Source organism: Anopheles darlingi, chromosome 3, assembly GCF_943734745.1.
Source record: "Anopheles darlingi chromosome 3, idAnoDarlMG_H_01, whole genome shotgun sequence".
In the NCBI taxonomy this organism is placed as follows: Eukaryota; Metazoa; Arthropoda; class Insecta; order Diptera; family Culicidae; genus Anopheles; species Anopheles darlingi.
This window is the reverse complement of record NC_064875.1, coordinates 8,371,467-8,393,716: the sequence shown is the minus strand read 5'-3', so window position 1 is coordinate 8,393,716 and position 22,250 is coordinate 8,371,467. Positions and strand designations below refer to the sequence as shown.

The 22,250-nt window shown below is 49.6% G+C and overlaps 1 protein-coding gene across 5 annotated transcripts in view; it reads left to right on the top strand.

Annotated features, from left to right (window-relative positions):
* The window catches only part of LOC125953646 (RNA-binding protein fusilli), a 59,024-nt gene that overhangs the window by 25,279 nt on the left and 11,495 nt on the right, over nt 1-22,250 (top strand). For all 5 annotated transcript variants that reach the window (XM_049683344.1, XM_049683339.1, XM_049683342.1 and 2 more), the window contains exons 3-6: nt 2,053-2,409; nt 12,573-12,858; nt 17,081-17,173; nt 17,243-17,297. In XM_049683344.1, the coding sequence (XP_049539301.1) occupies nt 2,053-2,409; nt 12,573-12,858; nt 17,081-17,173; nt 17,243-17,297 (791 nt within the window). The remainder of the gene's footprint in view (nt 1-2,052; nt 2,410-12,572; nt 12,859-17,080; nt 17,174-17,242; nt 17,298-22,250) is intronic.

Below are 22,250 nucleotides of genomic sequence, written 5' to 3'. Positions count from 1 at the left end.
CAGATGTTGAAGCTAATCACACGTCTCTCTCTCTCGTTCTCTTCACCGAGTAGGTCAGGCCCCTCGTCTCTTGGACCACAGATTTGTTTAGCCATCACGTAATTGCTATCTAGCTAATGCTCGATGAGCACCACACTCACTCACAGCTGGCTCTAGCTGGCACAAGATAAGTGGTGGCCTATTGAAGGAACCTCGGCGACCTCCGCCGGTTCGAGGCTTAATCGCTTCGTGCTAAGAGGGGCTTTTGCTCTTCGCTTAAATCGATCCCGCTTGGATTCTATTCTGTTGCGCTCCCCCCATCAGCTGGGCCGTTGCGTGTCTCCCGACCTGGTGCTGCTTTCATTGTGCATTCGTGTTTCGCCGTGGCTTATGCTACTCCGGAGCAGCACCAGCAGCAGTAGCAGCAGCAGCAGCGGCTAGTTGCTGGTTCGTTAACAGCTGCAGAGACATGGCACAGAGATAGTAGTGTGCTAAGTTGAAACGATCATCCGGATCATTAGCCAGCAAGAAGGTTCCGTGAAAATTTGCTTCTCGTCCTCGGTTCGCCCGGTTCGGTGTTCAGCTTTCATCATGCCCCGTCTCGGCCGAACAATGGTCCATAATAAATGTTTTGTGTGTTTCCCTCATTTTCGCTCGATGCGCAATAAAGATTAGACCCTCTCCCCGCGCCCTAAATGACCACACGCGACAAGCGCAGGTCTTCTACTGAGAATTCTTGCTTCGCGAATCTCACGTTGAAGTGAAGTCGATGATGAAGACATTATTTGCCATTCCGGGTCCGGTTCTGCTAAGGTTTTACTTCGGGCGGGAATTAGAATACGAATTAAACTCTCTCGTATATACTCCCCCTTAGAACTAGCGGAGCGGAGTCGATAGTGAGATTCAGTTCCTCCGCCCCTAATTGCAATAGCGCGTATCTTCATTAATTGAACTAGACCTCCCACCACCACCACCACCACCACGCACAATTCAATGCCATGAGAATTCCAACATGGCATGTTTCGCTTGTTTGTTTTCGCGTTTGCAACACTAACCCTCCTTTTGAGCAAACCCCGGTGTTACGCGAGCCGCTTGTTGTAGCAACTGGAGACTCAATCACAGCATTCCCACCTCGAATCTGATCCGACGGTTCTGATTTTAGCTTACGACTGCAGCGCATCTCGTTTGCATCTTTGATGCGAACAAAATTGTAGTACGCAGAGATTGTGGAACCAAGAATGCGAGGAGCTTGGAATGGCGCGATATATAGGGGGCAGAACGCGGCGTATACATACTTTGATAATGGGCATCGCGATCGATCGTGAGGGCATCGCGTATCTTATCTTGGCGCTTTGCAGTAGCGCCGTCGGTCCGGAGAAACACGCTGGCAGTGACAACGACAACGGGGAATGTTGATTGAAGAAGATACATTGTTTAAACTCATCTCATTCTACAAGGCGCGTATCGATGGAATGATTGTTGTTATGTCGTTGATCATCGTTTACATGATTTCTATTGCCTAAAGGTTATCGGCCGACAAACTGATCGTTAGTGGGGTCATCCACGAACATCGGGGTTGGGATCAGGGATTCCAAACACTTTTACGGATTTGCTCTTTAGTTTTGCTTCGTTTCATTTTTGTTACTCTTCGCGAACTGAACGTCTTCATGTCTTAGACATGTCAGATATGTAACACGTCATACTTCGAGTATGATGGATAAAATGACCGTTATTGGGGAGTTTAATCCACTGCGAGGTGCGCGCTGTGGTGGTATCGAGCTGAAGAAGTAGCGCAAATTAGTTACATTGGAAATCAATCCCTCACTAGTAGGCCATTGCTGTAGTAAGGCGAAAGCAGCATCTCAGGAATCCGCATGTCAACCACAATTGACAGTAACGGGTCGCTCTGCTCGCACCACCCGGTTTCGGTTACCGATAAGTCGGTGATTAGCATCCACTTAACAAGGAGCAAACGAACTCACACACACACACACAAAGCACGATACACACGGTCTTATCTCTTTCACTAACGCGCCATTTCTTCTTCTCCTCTTCTCGCTTTTCTCCCTGCAGATAATTGGTGCGAAGCAGTATCTAGTCCGGCCGAACAACCCGACGTTCCGCACGGAACCGATCACCACGACGGCAGCGGCCGCGGTGGCCAGCAGCGGTAACAACAGCGGCACAGCCGGTAGCATCACCGCAGGATCGCCGACCATCGACAGCTGTAGCAGCAGCACCGGCGGAGGAGAGCCTTTGGCCACATCGGGAGCTGCCACCAGCGCCATCACAACCGTAGCCCTCGCTGCCTCCTCCCCGACCGCCTCGTCCGTAACCGGTGTGCCGGAATGTGCAATATCGCAGGAGATCCCTGCCATCGAATCGCTAGTACAGACCAACGGGCGTCCCTTGGAGGAAGTCATCCAGCAGGTAAGCAGGAGATCGAAGTGACTCCCCCTCCGGGGGGAGGTTTAGTGCCACCGGCAAGAACGTTTAGCACGACGGCCGCTCGTGGTCTCCTTGGACTGAACTACTCCTTTTGGGAGTCACCTTGTATGTGAGCAGCGCATGCTGCGTTCGACACGCCTGATTTGTCTTCTCTTCTCTCCCTTTGCATTGCGTCTTGACATGCAGCGTCTGGTGATCGCATCATCATCGTGGTGGCGTTGGCAACGGCGGTGAACTGTAGCAAATCGGGACTAAATGGGGCGATTGATTGGCGAAAAAGTTGCAAACCGTGATTAGCTGCTCAATTATCCACGGACAGATGGCTTCTGCGGTGAAGGTGATGCTGCTGCTGCTGGTCGCCACTAGCCCCCGGGGGCAAAGACGACAGAGATGACAGACAGAGAGAGAGAGAGGGCGATCGTTTGTGCCTGTGTTGCGCTGCACTTTGGACTTCTTCGAGGCCTTCTCTAGAAGGCTGCATAACTTTCACGCGCAGCAGCAGCAGCAGCACCGCGAGACTTGTTTCTGTGGCCTGTTGCGTACAAACCCTGGCTTCTGGCCAAGCGCTACTCGTAGCTAGCCTGATTAGCGAACCGATTTGCGACCGCATCCTTTGCATCTTTGTGGTCCCGTTATAGTAAGGGGGACAGGTTTTGGCTAGTCGTTCTGCCGGATCTGCAGGGGTGTTTTGCATATTTTCACGGGAATATACGATATCGCAACGGCGCGCAAAACCGGCGGTTTCCCGCCGGTATCCCGCCAGGTACACTCCGGGACCACATCCTCCCCGATGACATCTCGGTTCGTTCCGATTTCCGCGATTTATTCCTTTAACCTGTCAGCACAACCCCCTCCCGGGGACGGTTTTTCCAATGATATATTGATTCTGCCTTAAACGGGAACACCGATTATTGAAATCTCGGAACACGATTAGGTACAAGGACAGACTGTTTAGGACTGATGCTGCTAGCTGGACCTATCTCGATGGGAACGATGGCCACGGTGGGGACCGCTAATCCCAAATAACTTGTAGCAACGTATAAGGACGTAATGATGATGGAGTGGATCCATTTCCAGTTCCAGCCGTTCTGCCAGTACCGGACCCCGACTTTGCGGCGGATGTGTGACATCAACTATGAATTGACATCGTGTTCAACTCGCTGGCGGTGCCAGTGCCGATGCCGATACCTTGCTCCGATTGATCGATCGAGTTGATACGATTCTCGAACCGCGCCGCACCTGTCAGTGCTGGTTTATGTCACAGGGAGAGCACAGCATGGACGGACGGACGGACACACACATCACACCGACTGTACCGAACGCCTCTGCACACGCTTCGCGGGGCGCTCTCCGGGATCTGCGTCGGGCCGGGGCCAATCTGCAATACGTTGCAATTGCAATTTAATCACTTCCACCACAGCCATCGGGCCATAAAGGGGCGAGCCACCGAGAACCGGGTCGTGCAGCAGGAGATCGACAGGAGAGGGCACACTGTGGAAGCTGCGCCACGGCAACTAGGTCTCAATTAATCTAGTTTTGAAAACTTGTTGTTACCTTCAATCGCGCGGGACCAGTGTGTGCCGTGTGTGTGCCGTGTGTGTGCGTCGAATGGTATGACATTCCGTATGCGATGCTAATGCACCAGCGCACCAGCGAGACCAGATTGCTGAACCTGCTGCTTACCTGGCTGGCCGGCACCTGGGTCATGGCGTTTTTCCGCTCGGTTGGCGTGATGAGGATGAGGCATGTATGTTGGTTGTTGCTCCGTTTGGTTTGTCGCTTTGATATACGCTTCATTGATCCGATCCCCCCGATGTCACTGTTGCTGGAATGTAATTATTAATGGCGTAAAGAGGTGGAGGAGAGAGAGAGAGCAAAGGAAGAAGAGTTTAGTGTAGCAGATGATTAAGCAGTTGCGACGCAGTTGTAATCATTCTTGAGATTCCCCAGCCCGAACCCGATAACTATGCGTTCCATGCGAATTGCCATCGGATACTGATTCAGACGGACTTCCATCAGGAAGGGGGAAGGGCAACATAAGATGACGATGCTCTCCACAGATTAAAATGCCATTTTCCTCGTTAATGTTGACTTTCGGTTTTCATTTGCTTTTTGCTTCGTTTTTATGGTTTGTCCGCTTTCGATAGGAGACTAGAGGACCACCACGACGACGACGACGACGAGGGCATCGAATGTTGCGCCAAATTTCATCGATCACAAACACCCGGTTAATGGCATCTTCGTTTCGACGTACTTTTGGTTCCGGTGACTCAAACTTTATCGCACCGAATGCGAGGGGGAGTTGGCATTGCTCTCGGTGCCCGTTGCGGTCCGCTGCGTTTTTGCGACTGACAATCCACCTCAGCGCACTCACACCTACCTCGATCGTCGTTAATTTATGATCGGACGGAGTTTGGAGGCACGGTTCTTCTCAGACTCTCTCGATGTGTGCGCTGCTGCGTGTTAATTAATGCTCATTAAGATGCCAGCCTTTTGACCTGTTGTCTGCCACACGCTCCCGCCTCCCCGAAGAGCCTGCTGTTGGTGCTGCTGCTGATAGATTGTTGAGGTGCTGGCCGTGTGCGCAATAAATTGACCTCTTGCCATTCGCCAGCTTGCTCTCTTCGCCACGAACTCCTCAGACACACGTGCGCGCGTGCGCCTTAAAGTTATGCAAAGCCTCCCCGTGTTATAGCTCAGAACGTCGTTGGGCGAAGATCAAAGATCATTGGAGGCTGCTGCAGAGCTCCTCTACCACGCGTTACTGGGTCATACCCTTCATGGAGTACCGTCGGGTGCGGGATGAAGCTGCCCTTTTGGATTTGCGCGCGGCCAACACCTTTCACCCGGGGGACTATAGCTCTCATGTGCCGGGAGCTTTATGTGATATCGATCATCGGCGAAATGGCCTAGACTCTCTGGTAAAACGGATGGTGGGCCGGGTTATAATTCTAGTAATCAGCCCACCAACTTCGACTCCTCTCCCATGGCATTCTTCTTCGGCAGTGCGAGAGCCCTCGATGAATGTCACCTCGGCCTATCTGTGACCTACTCACTCCAGCGGGACCGGGGACGCTGATTTGTCAGCTTGTTAATGAAACATAATTTGCACTCTTCGTGTATTGTTTTCTCGATCATATTTACCTTCACCCTAGCGGGGGTTGTTGCTGTTGGCGAAAGGCCTTTGGTACGGGCTTACTGGAGTCTCTCGGTGAGCCTCAGACAAGGGCTACGCCATCGCGATGTCCTCTTTTCCTTCTTTGGATGTGTGCAGACACCTCACCGCGCCTAGATCCGGCCTTCAGCCCTCGGTGTGCCGTTGATGGAATTTGGATGTTTTACAGCTCAATACATCGCTTCGCTTCCCGGTGCCCTTCGAGGCGGCGGTGTGTCTTGGTGATTGGTTGTGTTGGGAATTCCTCCCGGGCATGAGTGTCAGTCCTGCCCGGTCCTGCCCTGTCCTGGCTGGGAAAGTGAAAGGAAGCGAAAGCCTTATCATTCGTTCGGGATGGTTTTTTGTTTCCTGTGTTGTTCCCGGTGTCTCCTTGAAGAATGGAGCAGCAGGAACACGAGGAGAATCACGACCGGCCGGCCAACCAGTCGGTCAGTGCGGCTTATTTTTGTTTTATTTTAGTTCGACATTGGCGTGGCATAAAGATTAATGATACCGTATGGGACAAAGCCATCCGGAACCCCGGCCAGCCCTGCTCTCAAGGAAGTCAAGTTAAGGAATGGCTTAATACGTCTGGCGTATGTGTGTGTAAAATTGGTGCTACTTGGCTAACTATAACCTGTTCCTGTACTAAAAGTGCTCATTTTTGTAAATTTGCGTCAAATTACTTGTTATGCAGTGTCTGCAGTTGTACGTCATCGGACATCGGCATAATGTTTTTAGTAGAAGCGGCACACGACGGAGCAGTGAGTTTCATTTCATTTCATTCATTTGAACCCCTGTTCGCTTAGTTTAAAGTCGTTCATTAACACACCAATGTTAGGAGCGGCGAAGAACATGATCTATTTCGTGAAACGTAGATAAAAGGAGAGAGTAAGTGTGGCTAATGGTGTAGCTACACTGCTTGGCGCAGTGAGATGGAAATCTCTGTTTTTTTTGGTGCTTTGAACTTTTTTTGCTCCATTTTCTTTCTACTACCACGCGAAGGCTCATAGCAGGCGGATAAGTGGTCATTAGGGTAAAGTAATTGCGCTGACAATTCCGTAGCTTTTTTTTGCTGTTGTTGTTGTTGCAGTTTAGGCCGGCAGCGGGGAGCCACCTGCTTATTAAATTGTAGCCGGAAATACCGCCGCCGGAGCAGCACCAAGCACCTGTTGGACGAAATGTGCCCCACTAAAACCAGCTTCCAAAATTAGATTGCAGGGCATCATATGGAGAAGGCAGAGAAGAAGGGGAAATTCCATTCCAACCGTGGCCATGTTTTAATCGTGCCGCCGCGTACTAAAGCAGCTACTAATGCACGGTGAAACGATCGTGGCTCGTAAGCAAAAAAGGGCTGTCCAGCAGGCTCCCTCATAAATTGTGTAAAGAAAGCGAAAAGAGCTTCGTCACACATTTGCGCTAGATGCGTTCACAGTTTTGCGTTTTGGTTGTTGTTTTGTTTTTTTGGCGTCTTTTGGTGGTATAATATGCAGTTTAGTGCGGTGCCGTGGTTGTTAACACATATTGGTGCACAGGGCAGGAGTACACTCTCCTCTTGTAATAAGTGGCCTGTTTACGAGAGTCCCCGCTCGCCGGAATGACGCAGCTGATGGGTTTCACCATTTGACCCCCGGGCGTTTCATTGCGATGTTGTTTTGTGCCTCGTTTGGGGAATTCATGTTTCTTTTTCTTATATTTCTTATACCAAAAGGAAAAAGGTAATTCAAAAATAAATTTATGTAAGAGAAAGTACGCTTCTTCCTTCGTTGAACTAAACAGGGCAGGGCGAAAAAGGAATCAGAAATGTATGTGAAAGAGAGACGCTGGAAATGAGATCCAAACCGAAGGCGCAGGGCACACCGGGGTGTAGCGAAGAGGATAAAGATAGCAGGCACAATTAGGAAATTAGGCCTTGAATGGCGCAGACCTCGTGGAAGATTCCGGTTTCGCATTAAACACAATGGTGCCCTCCCCCCGATGGGGACTGGCTACTTTGCGCAATCCGCTGACGCTCGGTAGCTGACGAATGACGCGATGCAGATTGTAATTACAATGCACCTGCATCCCATTCAATGCTCGCGCGTGCTTGTAGCCTCCAGAGAGCCGAGAGAGGGTGCAACAGACCATTGGCCTGCATGTGGCGCGTAAAGGCGCCATGAGCGGGCAGGATAGTAATTTCCGATAATCTCTTCCACGTTGCACAGATTCACTAGAATGTAGTGGCCAAGGTGAGACGAGGCGAGAACGCAACTCCTTCGGAACGAGCGCGCGCGCGCGCGATCCTCCGGCATTGGCTCTCTGATTGTCGAGTGGCAATCGGATACTCCTGGCACCATCTGGGCGCCCTGTTCTTGGGAGGTTTTTTTTATGTCGCCCTCGAGTCACCGGCGGCCACCACCACCATGTTATGCCGCCATTTGTAATGATAGGTGTTCCGGCGAGGCACACTGAACCGGAGCGTAGGCTAATGACAGGAAGAGCTTAGTTTAATTAATTGGCACACACGGGTGTCGATCTCGCTGAGGGATCTCGCGAGAGAAATGATCTGCTACCAGGTGCCTGCTGCTACCGAGCATCATTAGCACACGCTCTCCACTCCAGCACAAGCAGCAGTACTAGGACATGACATTCGCCAACCCTCAGCAGGAGAAGTGTGTGTGTGTGCGTGTGCGTGTGCGTGTGTGTGTGTGTTCCGGTCGTTAGACGAATGTTACGCAAGGACCCTCCCGCAGTCACAAAAGGCGTAGAAGACCCGCTCATTAGATGCGTGGTAGTGCGCTCGAGAGATGGATATTTTTCAAAAGTAACTGAATCTTCCAGATAATGAATCGAATTAGCCGACCGAGAGGATCCGAAATTAGTCGTTCTTTTGCGCACAATTATGCATGCATGCGAGCAAAACCGCGACCGCTATAATGAACCGGTTTTCTCGAAACTCTGCCAGCGAGCGAGCGTTATCTCGTCGGTAGTTCCATTTTCGGGGGCATCAGCATCAGCATCATCAGTCCGGCGTGACTCCGGGGATCTGAATAAAACACACGTTCGGTGCATAAATATTAATGCGCGAAGAAACTTCTCGCTGAGCAGCGAGCTCTCCTGGATTGACACAGCAAAACGCCGCCGTTCGGACCGTTTGCTAATTTGTGTGACTTTCGCCCGCGCGAGCGCAGAATCAAGATGCGCTATGGTCAATAGGGTGAACATGGCGGTGAGCTCGATCGCTCCCACATCTCGAGATCCGTAGATGTGCGCACGCACGCACCGCGCCGCGTCTTATCCACCGCTGGAGGCCGCATTAGCCATTCAACTCTCAACTCTCGTGGCGATGTGTTACCTTGGCCTGGCCAACTTACTGATTCATGATGGCGATGCTAGCAGTGGTCAGATTCGCGTACGATTACTGATCCAAAAAAGGGGTAAATTAGGCACAGGCGGGGCTGTGGCTGCTGGGAGTAGACAATATTTGTCGTCAGCCTCTGGCATCTTGGTATATGGCTACGCCAACTAGCATCACAATCACTGTTTGCGGGGAAATCCAATCCATCATTTACTCAACAATCGGAATCATTGTTCCTTCCGTTACCCTCCGCCCTTGCTGCATTGGCTGCAGCGCACCGCAAAAGGGAGAAAGTCCGTGACACCTGCGCAGGAAACGCGAGAAAACATAAAACGTTACCACTGCTACGGTGTCGATGGCGTTGTTCGATGCTGCCCAAGGCGTATGCAAAGAAACGGCACTTGGCATCAATCGAAAATGGCATTGTCGTCGCCGTCGTCGCCGTGCACAACAAATATTGATCAATAAAATGTGCAAATTTTGTCACGCCCGGCAACGGTCTGGAGAGGACTGGAACTGTTGCTACTTTTTATGAAATCTAATTGCCATTAACCAGTAAGAGTCAACTCCTCGCGAATTGCCTGCACACCGCGAATCACTTTACAGGAGTTACTTGCTTCGCGTGGACTTGATAACACCATCCGAGGTCCGCAAAAGTGTCATGTACAACAAGTAAATGGTGTGTGTGTGTGTGTGTAGTGTCTTTTGCCTCGGGATGGTGTTACACTACCACACCCCCTCCTTCAGGGACAATACCACCTTCTTCAGGTACCTCAAGGGGAAGGTATGTTTGTACTTTATGTGGCTGCAACATGCCCAAGGAAGAGAGGAGGGAGAAACAAGTCAACAAAATGCTGATGACAAAAAAATAAATGAAAGAGTATTAATTGTGCGGCTATTGCGCATTCGCGATTAGCGAACGGCATCATCTCTTCTTCTCGACCCTCCGGCTAGCAGCAACAGCAGTAGTAGTAGTAGCGTATTAATGACATTTACTTAGCTTCGAGCGCTCTTGTCCGTTTGGTGTCAGCTCTAGTGCGCGTGCAATAAGAAAACAATGAAACAAACAAAAAAAACAGGACGGATTGTGTACGGGAAGTGTAAGTGTCAGGCGACAAACATTAAACAAAAACCCTGGCGCGCATTACACTGTGTGCGCCATGAGAAGACCACGTGTCCACCGTCTCTTGATGGATTGTTTTTCCTGCCTCTTTTCTCCGGTTTCCTTTCTTTGGGTTTGCTCAGGACAAGTTGGTTTCAAAGTTTCGAAACTGCTTCACAATCTGCTCTCTACTCTCGTTCTCTCTCTCTTTCCCTCACTGACGACGATCGAGCATTTTTGGGCTGGAAATCGTAAACTTTCATCAAAGTCGTCGTTGCCAGGCCGGGGGCCGCGATGAGGTATAAATCACGGCGAACGTCGTTTCGTGTTACACACGTCTGTCCCGTGGACCAGCTTTCGGATGATGGAGTTGGACAGATACGGACAATACATGGTAATTGGTAGAAGAAAGGGCTGCTGCTGCCCTTCGTTCTAGTTGCGAGTGATCCACTTCTGACTCGAGCAACTCGAGGCAACTTCACTGCGTCGAAATCAAAAGCCAACCAAACCATAGAAGTAAGACAAATGGGAGACTCGTTTGATGGTCATTACTTTAGGGAGAAATATGTTTTTATCTCTGATGTGCTGTCACAAACACCATTAAGAAAGGTGACGACCAGCGGAAGAAATCCATGAACCACGTAATAGCCTCTCGGTGCGGCGGAAGTTCCCACTGTTAATTGCCACTGAGGAGTCCGTTTTTCTTGAAATTTGGAACGCTTTTTTCCGAAGTTAAAAACCAGAAAACGTCCTTCTTCTCGGCACGTGGCACGTGTAACATTTGATGTCAGCACTACCAGCGCACTCACTTTTTGGTGCCATCAGAGCAGCACTGATGCAACGAGAAGATGTATGTGCATGTGGATCGTATAAAAAAAAATTAAAACGAAGCTATAGCGGGTACCCCCGTTTGCAGTCGTCAACGAAATTCAAAATGACTTAATTCAACGCGTAGCGTATGTCGACGAACTGCAGTTTCCTCCCTCACTGTTGTTTTCCTTCGTTGTGTTTCCAAATACTGAGATCTGGTTATCTTCTCGACGGCGATTTCATCAGCACAAGGATGGTGTGTTCACTGTTTGAACGCGCGTGCTCACTCCACAGAACTGCACTCTCCAGTCGTCCAGCCCACCTCCAGCCCAGTCCAGTATGACGTAAAATGAAATTCAAGAGTTGGATCGGCGAGTACCCTTTGACTTTGGATGGCGAGCGCCGGACACAAAAGTTGCTCGGTCATCGGCGCAGAAATGCAAATTGGTCGCCGACCGGGACCGTCACTTCCGTCCGTGATCGATTCGATCGATCGTGCGTCGAGCCCGATGACCCCTGACGTCGCGAGAGTCTCGCCACGGGTTTTGCATGGACGATCGTACTTTTAGGTGGACAGTATCGTAAAGTCAAGCGCTTGCTGTGCTTGTTATACTAAAAGTTGTAGTAAATTTTGTATTTTAAAAATCTAAAACAAAGCTAAAGAATGACTCGCAAGCTTAATAATAGCGTGTCCCTTCGTTACCGATTGATATCGTGACCTTGCAGTCTATGCTTCTTTTTCCCGCTTTTTATTCCCCCCGCGTCGCTCTTTTGTAATCGATAATCGATAAGTGCCTCACACAACCGTGACATTATGCCGAATCGGTTTTGCTTCGATCAAATCGATTCTCCCTTTTTATTAGTGAGCGTGTGTTCGTCTTAGAATTCCAAAGCGTTTTATGGAATGGCTAAGGCAACACGCGCGCTCCCCAAGGTATCGGAGGAGCAATAAATTTGCCAAATCTCCCATTCGATACCATACCACCTGCAAACGACCCTTTTCCTACCACACCAACATCACAACAGAACCGCACTCACTCCTTGCCCTCGCTGCAGTCCCCTCCTGGGGCTCTGCATGCGGCTCTATCCTCATTTGAAATTCAACCTCGAGCGATAACTCTTGCACTTCTTACACCACCACCGAGTGCGATAAGAATGCGGTGGTGTGGTGGGTGACCATTCTGGGTCGTTTTGCAAAGTTGCAAGTTGTGAGGGAACAGCAGTTTCACGGCAGGTGCTGGTGGCGCCGCCGCCCTGAGTTGCAATTTAATTCCTCTGACGCTGCTGGAGACGCTTGACTCAGGGGGGAGGGCTCAAGGTTCAAGTGCTGGCTGGTAGTTGCGATTCCCGATACCGTCGTGGATCGCGCTGTAAACACAACACTTTATGCCATACTATGCGGTCAAAGGTTGAAACCATTGGGTGGGCTGTTGGAGTGATACGGTGACGTAGCGCTGGTGGTACCCCTAGATGCCTTTATCATCCATCCATCCAGCCATTCAGCACCCCCCTGGGTGGAAACGGACGCCCGGTATCTTATCAACGATGATCCTGCTTTTTCCCATGAACTTATCGGGGGCTTATTGTTAATGTTTGTCAACGGTCGCACGGAGCGCCTACCTTCTTCAACACCCCTATCAACGATAACAGCGACTACGAAGATGGCGACAGAATGATTGTACGGATTCTCCATCACAAACCCCCCCACTAACCACTGTTTTCTGTTGTTTTTCATTTTGCAGTTCGATGAATACACCAAGTCCCTCAACCTGGACCCACACAGCGCCAGCTTTCGGCTAGTCACCGACGGTCAGCTACCGCTCCGGCAAGTACTCCATCCCGAAGCCAGTGCCAAAGAGATCGACCTGCCCGATTACTACTGGCGGTTTTGCGACCTGCGCAAGGAGTTTGTGCGCTTCAAGGCGGGCGATCTGTCCCGGGCGCTCGTACCGGTGGCTGAGGCCCAAAAGCTGCAGACGATGCCATCGTTGCCACCGATCCCGGCATCGATCGCCGAGATGATTCAAGGTAAGGATTATCGTTGTTAGAGCGCCGGTTAGAGATATGATGCAACTTGGTGACAAAATGGGCTCTGATAAGATGATTCAGCCAGTTTCAGTTCTGATAAACGTGGTACCCGAAAAGGGTAGATTACTGCAAGTCAGCGCTCACTGGCTCCGCTCCGCAACTTGGTGTGCGTGAGGTGAGGAATGCGGTTTAATCTGCGGCAATTAAGTAACCGAGTGTGAGAAAGAGAGTGTTTTGTGCGCGACTGAATGGTGTAATACGATGGTGCTGACGGCTTATCTGGTGCTTAGCGCCGCTGATAAGATTCGCGCATGCAATTCACGATGGTGGTGGACCCATTGGCTGGGACTGGGATGATTAGGGCCGTCAATCAAAGGTGTGCTGTGGCGCTGCTTGGTCCAAACATATACTCAATGCCGGCACCGAATCCGTTCCGTTTGATGTTGAGTCATGGCTTTTTTCATATACCAACAACGATAACGTCTGATGCAGTGACTTGATGTGATTTCGATCCATTTTTGATTCTCTTTTTCTCGAGCTTTAACTGGATCAAAAGTGCAGAGAAATGTCAAGGTAATGCTTTTCTGCGTCCCCTTAAGACAAGGTTATAAGATCTTTGGATAAATGAGTACTGGTTCCAAAAAATGAACAAACGGAACATGTAATATGTCTTTACAGTTTATGATCTGTGCTCAACTCGCGTCGTGTCGCGTCGTTGGCTTAAGTGTAGTTGACACGTATCGATAGCATTGGAACCGGTTATGAATCGGTACGAGTGTGTCTAGTGCGAATCCTTGATAAGATGTATAAGAAGCAAGCAAACACATCGAGTTGGTTGGCCGTTGTATCGTTTGAACTTGAAAATAGCCATTACACGGACTCTAGCAGACCAATGCATCTTGTCACTATAGCCGTTTTGTCATCATTTTTCATCAATTGTGAGCCGGTCCACCATCTCGTGACCATCGCTAAGTACACGTCTACCAAACCGAATCGAAATCGGTCTTTTGCCAAACCGTGCCGAGGCAGAGGAAAGCAAAAAAAAGAAGAAGGGAATCGTCAACACGTCAGGTTGAGAAAGGGAAGCAAAACCCTTTTTGCGTCCGCTTCCTTCGGCCGTATACGTGTCATTTATGGAAAGTCCTCCCGAGAATGGCTTTGGCATATGTCAAAACTGACAAACAATCGATGAACAGTGCACTTACGCCCGTGTAGCGCGCTGAGCCTTGTGCGTAAGGTTGCCACCGCGAAGACAGCAACACCCAGCCACTAAGAGGTTAGCCGCAACACCATGTCGGATTGATTGATGGACTGATTGAGTGAGTGAACTGGCGTGCCGGGTGCGCAAGTAATTTGCGCCATCTTTGAATGCCACTGGCCTCATTTGCGTACGTGTGGCGTAGTGTGGATTTTTGCTTTCGACGAAAAACCAATGTTTTCTGCCAACTCCTTACCGTGAGGTGTGTATCCTGATGGCGGGTAGCACCGTTGTTAGCCATTAAGGTTTTGTCTGGGTTGGGGATACTTTTTTTTTGCATCGCTCGAAATATCCGTTCAGTTAATTTGACAACATGAAACAAGCTCCAAAACGACGCGGCTGTCCTTCGATTGGTGCACTGAACTCCCTTTCGAGGGCTTTGGGGAAAAAAAGTGCTGGAAAACGTATTGAAAACCATCGAATGTTCTCATCCCAGTCGAGAAGATTCCCAAAAATAGTAATCGAAAAGTAAAAAAAAACTAAGACACAGAACAGAACGCTAACGCCCAAGCACCTTATCATGGCTCATCGTCATAGTCATATTGACGGCAAACGGGAGGTGTCCGGCCGTTAACCGATGTGTTAATGGCCTGCAAAGATTATGTGACAAAAAAGGACATTAGCGCCAATCCGCCCGCATCATCGCACGGCGTCAATGACGAAATACATACGTGCAAAAGAAAACAATTATGCCTCACGATGACGGTGGACAAAACGCGCGACGCGTCGTCACACACCACGCTTCCGCGCAGATTATGATGATGCTGGCGAGTACTAATGTGGCCCTACTCGATGTGCACACATTAACATTCGGTGCGACAACCGCAAACGACGGTCGAGGCAGCGTGTCAGAAGGCGTGCTCCGCGGCCTGGCGTCATTTCGTGTCCGTTCTGTCGTCACTTGAAGTCGCGGGTTTTCTGTGACGCTCAAGCCTTGTTTGCTATGGCGTTTTGGAGGCCGTTTCTGACGAGCTACAAAATGGACTCTTGAATGTGTAGTAATGGAGACATAGTGCTATGAACGTTGGATTGGACAATTGCATGTTCCTAGCGCAAAGAGCATGGTTTATTGCTTTAACTATCAATAAAACTCTTTCCCAAACACGCCTTACATGGTGTTGTGCGTGTGAAACAGTGTCCTTTTCATTGACTTTTTTGTTGCGTGGAAAATAGTTTCCAAACGAAAGCAAAAGTCCTCACACTTAGTGTACAGTAGCAGAACAACGCTTCATTACAATTCATTCGTGTTTGATGTTTATTTTTAACCCTTACATAAGGTTGTATGGGTTAAAATTAAACGTTTGGGCATTAATTTGTAAATTTACGCGTAAATTTACACTCCGTGTGGCAGGGCCTAAAAGTTCGTGTCGAGAATCGCGCGCGTTCCGTTTTAGTTCCGGTACCGATCACCGGTGTGCTTAATGTCGCTGCTGTCGCCAAACTCAAACCTTTTTAGTCGTTGAGTAGTGTTTTTCAACAACAAACTGGTTGCTTTGATTTGGAATTGAGTGCATTAATCCATTTAATATGATTAGGTTCGTCCGTTCTTAGACAAGAAAAATAAAAAAAGATTTGATATAGTTTAAGCAACGTTCTGGTATCGAAACTATCAATCTAAATGGCCTCGACTTCAAGGTCACATCATCAACTGTAAAGCGTTGACAGACTGATCTATTCCCATCATCATTACCAATGCCGGGCATCGATCGTTCCATCCCTCTGTCACCCTCTGTCAGAAGGCAATTATGTTGCGAACCTTGATGCTGGCATGCTGCACTGTAGTACTGGAGGTGCATTGAGGTGCTTGTGTTTTGCATCCGAGAGACGATGACCCACATGTGACCAACAGAGTCCGAGCGCGGCACACAAATGGTATGGATTGTGTAGCGCCGAGTGATCGAGATTCGAGAGACGATCCATAAGTAGCTCACATCGCATCAACAGCAGCACCATCTCGGGAGATCGGTCCGCACCCGGCGCTCGCTCGCTCACTCACTCACTGCCCTCACCCTCGGTTCTATCCATGATTAGCTGCAGCGATTAGTGAGATTGTGACACAATTGAATTAACCCTGCACCTAGCCCCTTCGAGCAAAGCAGCAAAGTAATGCGTATCTCGGTAGATGATTTCCTTCTACGCTACTACGGCGCTGCTATCATCATTTGTGGGGGTAGCGCTGTGTAGCGGGGTGATCAAATAGCGAATTGCATACCTCCTCGTCCTCTTCCTACCTCTTTTTTTGCTAATCCGTGTCTGGTGCTGCTGGAACGTCAATGTGTAAAAGTGGTTTTCATCTTATTCGTCCTACCGCAGGCGGTCTGTTGGTTTTTCCTTATTCGATTTTCCTCCTCACGTCTGCGCACCACCTCGCCAAACCGCAATTATACCTTCCTCTTTTTATCGGAACACCACCACCACACCACTCGCTTAGCGATACGATCGCTGCAATTTGTCAAACGTCGCCTTACTGTAGCGACAGCGGCCCGTTGATCGATGGCGATCGGATCCAAATGTACCGTGGCTAAGGTTGTACACCGGTTTTTGGAGTGGGTAATCGTGAAATGTGACTTTCGAAATTGGAGCTTCCTCTGAGCTTGTATGATGAGGAGAAGGTGGACAAGGGTAGAGACGAGGGGGTGATGTTTGGTTTGTGTTGGTGGATTGTTGATGCAATTCTTGCGTCTTGCGACTAGTGCACCTGACAGCGAGTGAGCATACTTTGTAGGCATGATTCATGCCACTATCGCCACCGAACCGAGCGTCATGTGTGTAACGAGCATTCATGTAAACCATCTGGGGCACACAAGAGTGGCTGGTCAATGGTGAAGGGTAAAGCGAAGGGCTGCACGCTCTAGAAGCGTGTGTGGTTATCACATATGCTACGCTGCACTATGAGTCTTAAGGTCAATGATCTTGATTTAATGTTGTACCGTTTGCTATTCTATTTTCCTTTCTCTACCACAGATCTGGAATTGCAGGCTTGCCAGGACAATAATGAGTTCTACTTGAAGGAGGCCCGCGACATGGTAACGGTCATACAGAACCTGATCACACTAGGTAAGTGAATGCTATGCTCGATAAGATGCCAGCAGTATCTAATTTCGTATTCCCTACTTTTTGTTTCAGGACACAAATTTGATGCGAATGAAATCATCAATCTCAACCTAGAGCCTGGTATTTGGTAAGTAAACGCGCTACTCTCCCGCGGTCCCTTTTGAGGTTGGCCTTCATTGATAAGAGATGGCTCTCATTCGACTGCCTCGCCACCCGATTGTTTTGCGAGTAAATAAGAACCGATGTACGATCGATTGCACGACTCACAGTTCCTGTTTCCAAGTTGAAGTGCCAGCCGGGGGACAATTCTCCAAGTTTTCCGAAACAATCTTGCGCAGTGTAGTGCGGTAACAGTAGTTGCTGTCATAAAATGTGTAATCGGTTACACCGTCTGCAACGGGCGGCAAAGCTTTTGAAAAGCTTTTCTCCATTAGCAAGAGTTATGGTCTTCTAAACGTTAATCTTTTTCTCTACCATATTATCGCCAACAGTGAGCGCGCTGTTTGTTGGCTCGGTGCTCGGTGAGCGCACGGCTTAGCTTAACGTTGCGTACCGTTTTCCACCGATTTGGCTACCCTTACTGGTGCTGGTGCAGGCGCGGCGGTGACCACCCGAGGGTGCTCCGAATTCCAGCGTGCCGTTTGCGTGCAGCACGCGTAACGACGGCAAAACGCTTATCACATTTTAGATTGCCATTGCCGGTGATGTAGGTGTACCATATATTTGTTATTTTTTTCCAACCAAAAACCCACCCGCGGCGGTGCCGGTATGCTGTTGTACACATTGTACATGTATGGACGAGGAAATCTACTGTTCCGGCGCTTTTCCGACGATAGGTATCGTCGCCCCGACATGTGATGGTGGTTCGCATGTGCGCGAAGGCGGCGGTTGTTTGTTGCTATTGTGGTGAAACGGGGCGAAGGTTAATATGCTGAAAGTTAATCGCCCCCTTAAATGTTAATTTTCCATTCGCTTCGCCCACTCTTCTGGACATGCACCCGTGGTCAGTGTCATACATCATTCTCGTATCTTGTACCGTGCCCGATTCCATTACCGAATTTTCGCCAAAAAGACGTTGGCGGTAAAGCTAAAGCGACGAGTAGAACGGAGTTCTTCACTAACGGAAACGGGATGTTTACGAGAGCAGAGTGGACGCACGGAGTGTGAATATCTGCTAGCGAGTGAAAAGTCCATGTTGATTAAGCTATAAATATGTAAAATTAGCGAATTACAGTGAACCTGCCACAAGTACATCGGAAAGAGAGGAACTCCAGGTCCGTTACCGTTGTTCGTGAATGTCATCTCTGCTACGATCTGTGCTAGCGCGGGTTCCCCACACATCGGAAGCGGCGACGTAAACAGGAAAAATGATTAGCGTGCGCAGGCACCATGCATTGACGCTGGAGCTGCCGTGCGTGGTTGAAATGGGTTTCTAAGAGTCAGCTAATCGGTTTCGACATGGTGTAGAACAAATTGCGGCAATCGAAATCAGGTAGCCCGGCCACTCCCCTTTTCGCCTTCCTCTTTTGGCTCGGGATTATCATTTTGTGCGCTTGGAACGGCGTATGTCCCCGGCGGAAACTAGCTCTAACGATATCATTGTTACTCGGTTGTTTCTGGCTGTTCCGCTGGCAAATTGCATTCGCTTTTTTGCATGAACCTCACGACATGACAGTGAGTGATGATGATGTTCATAAACCAATGCCGTGATCAAATCATGGCCTCGGTGCTTGGTGCATGGTGCTGTAATTGGTCACCGGTTTTGATCTTTGGAAACGGATGACAGTTGATAGTGGTACAGGTACGCAAAGAGAGAGATGGTGAATGATCATAAATCAAATTTGAATTCACTATTAAGGAAGGGGAAAATCAGCTGATTTGTGAAAGTGTTGTTTAAGAGATAATTCTATCGATCCTGGGGAGTGTACTCACTCACACGGCAGCCACATCCCAGATCGCTTTATAACAACAACGTTATTACTCTCTCACCGTCTAGGGTCGCTCTCGCGATCGATCGTTAATCGTGCTGAAGATGAGATCGTCTGCCAGCGCATCCAACCGCGAGTCACTCGATCGTTAGAGCACGCAATGTGGATTAATGTGACACTGCAGTAGTGCAGCAAAGCCGGGGGGTATCGGAACAGCGCTGCAAGATGCATTTTAAGTTGCACGCTTGAAATTCAAACTAGAACACTTCACTGCTTCTCTCTCTCTCTCACACACACTCTCTTTCCATCGCACTCTGGCGCTCTCTGGTCGATGTGCATCGCCCTCGAAATGGAGGAGTCGTTTTCCATCGAACGAGGCGTACGCAATGTGCATCGGGCATGCTCACCAACATTAGCCTCCGTGTCCGCAGAACGTCGCCGATCGGGTAGAGCTCTCATTTGTGTGCACCTCTTTCGGTCGTTCGGTCGCCCGTTCGGTCCGTTGGTCGGTCGGTGGGTCGTGTGTTGTTTGCTCAACAGCGCGTTTGTTGAAGTGCTTGTCACGCCGAACCGATAGGGTCCCGCGCTCAGTTCGTGTTCGATAGTGAGTTTGAGAGTTCGCGGCAGCAGCACCAACAGCAGCCGTACCGGTTCGATCTACCGTCGATCCTTTACTTCCGTTCCGTGGTTTTGGTTGAAGCGGGTTAAAAATGTAAGGTCGCGCTTTGTTTAGATCACAAATTGTCATAAAGCATAAAGTGTCCAGCGAATGACGGAATCTTCCCAACACTGTCCAGCGGATGGGGTGCTACGGATTGTAGGGTAGGGAGTTCCATGACGTGCTCCGGCTGCTACGTACGTGACTTTGGCGCGTTGAACTGCGATCGCGCATCGAGTGTCACCCGCGGGAACGACGCGTGTTCCCGGTCGGTGGCTATGACCTTCCCGGTAGCGCCGATTTTGCCTTTTTGGGAGTTTTGATTTGCAATTTGTTTTTTGCTGCTCTCGCGGAAACGCTCCCCCATGTGTGTAATTCGATGACACGGTGCAGGACACACACACAAGGAGAGGGTGGGCGCACATACCCAAGGGCCCTTGGAACTCCCCGGGAAACCCGGTAAACATGAGATGGACAGGTACAAGGCAGACAGAAGCGGGGAAGGGGGTAGGGAAAGAACCCCTCAACGGTTCGATGGGATGGGATTTGAGGTCGAGCAAAGTGTGTGCGCAGCAAAGTGCTTCTAGTGGCCCTAGCAAAAGTGCGAGAGTAAGAGAGATAGAGAAAGATATAGAGAGAGGGATGGAAGAGTGAGAGAGATAGGTGCATGTGAACCACGCATAACAAATCATGTGGTGGTCAGTCAGTAGTACAATCACATCACTCCAACCACGCACCGAGGGGGCCACCTCAAGCACAGCCATCGGGGGAAACCATTGCTACTGCTGCTGTTGGGCAGTCAGTGGGGTCAGTTGGCAGGCCTGCCTGCGTTTGCAAGCCAGCGGCGGCACACGGTGAAGTCGCCGCAGCGTAATGAGCCTTATCGACGTGGCATTAACCAGCAACCGAGCGGCTACGGTGGTCGTCGGTGTATGGTGTGTGCCCGGGCAACTAACGTCTGCTAACGCCACTTGATCGATGTGCGGTGATAGTGTCGTGGCGGCTTGGCTGAGCCGTGTGTCCGTGTCTGCTGCTGGGTCTCTCGACGACCCGGTTTTACTGATTAGCTCCGATCACGACAGCAGTCATCGCGTTTGCCTTCGATAGAACGGACGAAGAACGCTGAGGTGGCTTGTTGAACAAGTGTGTCGCCTGTTACTGAAGAGTAGAATAAGGCAGTATAGTTGTGAGTGTGAGAAAATTTGGCAACAGTATTTGTTACCTGGTATAATTGAACGAAAAAGTGATTCGTCCCGTGTTGTGGCTGGAAGAGTGCGGGAATCATGAATGTGCTTCTCGCTTCAAAAACACCGCTTCCTGGCCTATGTAATTCACTCTGTACTGGCACTGGCTGATAAGAGATTACTGTGATCGCCAGTGTATGTGTGATTGTTGACTGAGCTGCTAGAAATCGGAAGAAATTCTAGGGCATTCAGCCGTCCCCCTGAAGACTTGACAACCGACAACGCTTCGCTGGTTCATCTGGGAGATACCATATCACCATCGCCGCTCTAATCAGATATCGGATACCTTCTTGGATAGGATTGCACCAATCTAGGCGCGTTCCGGTCACGCTTGATTATTGGCCAGTGAATCGTAGTTCGCAACCGCAACTCTCGATGGACAACACCCTTTCTTGATCTCTGGAGGTGTTCGCTAGTCCGCGCCGTCCGATGTACCGACATAACGAACCCACCGAGGACACCGAGGTGCAGCGATGGCGGAACGTGTTTTGCCTACAGATTTGTCACGTTCTTACAAACACAGCTTCCACACACAGACACCTTCCTCGTCCGCTAAAGTGTAGGCTGGTCGATGGCTAGTCGCGGGGTACCACTTCGATGAGAAAGGTGTTCCGAGAAGTGGTGCCAATGATCATTGAGCAGACCACTGGGGTCGCAGTTGGATAGGGAGACTTTAATTATTACCGCTCAACCATTGGATGGGATGTCGCTCATTCTCTCCCTTCATTTTCTCCCTCATCTGTCACCCAGTTGATAGTATGCCTTTTGGCTCCAGAAAACTCCATCGAACGATCGGTGCGCGAACCGTGCAGGATTGATCTTCACGATGACGACGATTACTGCAATGAATGCTCTGATACCTTGATGGATGATTATGCAATTAGCTCCATCAAGCAGCTTTCATCACAGCAATCCATGCGAAACATGGATCGGCATCGGCGGTTGTTGCCAGTCAGCGAGAAGGAGCAGCAGGCCCTGGCGACAGTCATAAAACGATGGTGCCTGCAACGCGGAGTTTTTTTTTTATCACTTTCTGTAAATGCTAACTCTATTCTCTTGCTTTTGCTGCGAGTGTTTCTAACGTAATTTGTTGCTAGAAAACTCCGTTTGAGTCAAGTAGAAGAAAGAGAAGAAGAAATAGAATGTTTTACGAGGTAAATGGCTAACTCGTGCCAAGATCACGGCAATGCAACGTCAGGACAGGAAGCGTATGTTTGAAGTAAGAAGGGAAGATTTTGTGATGTAATGAC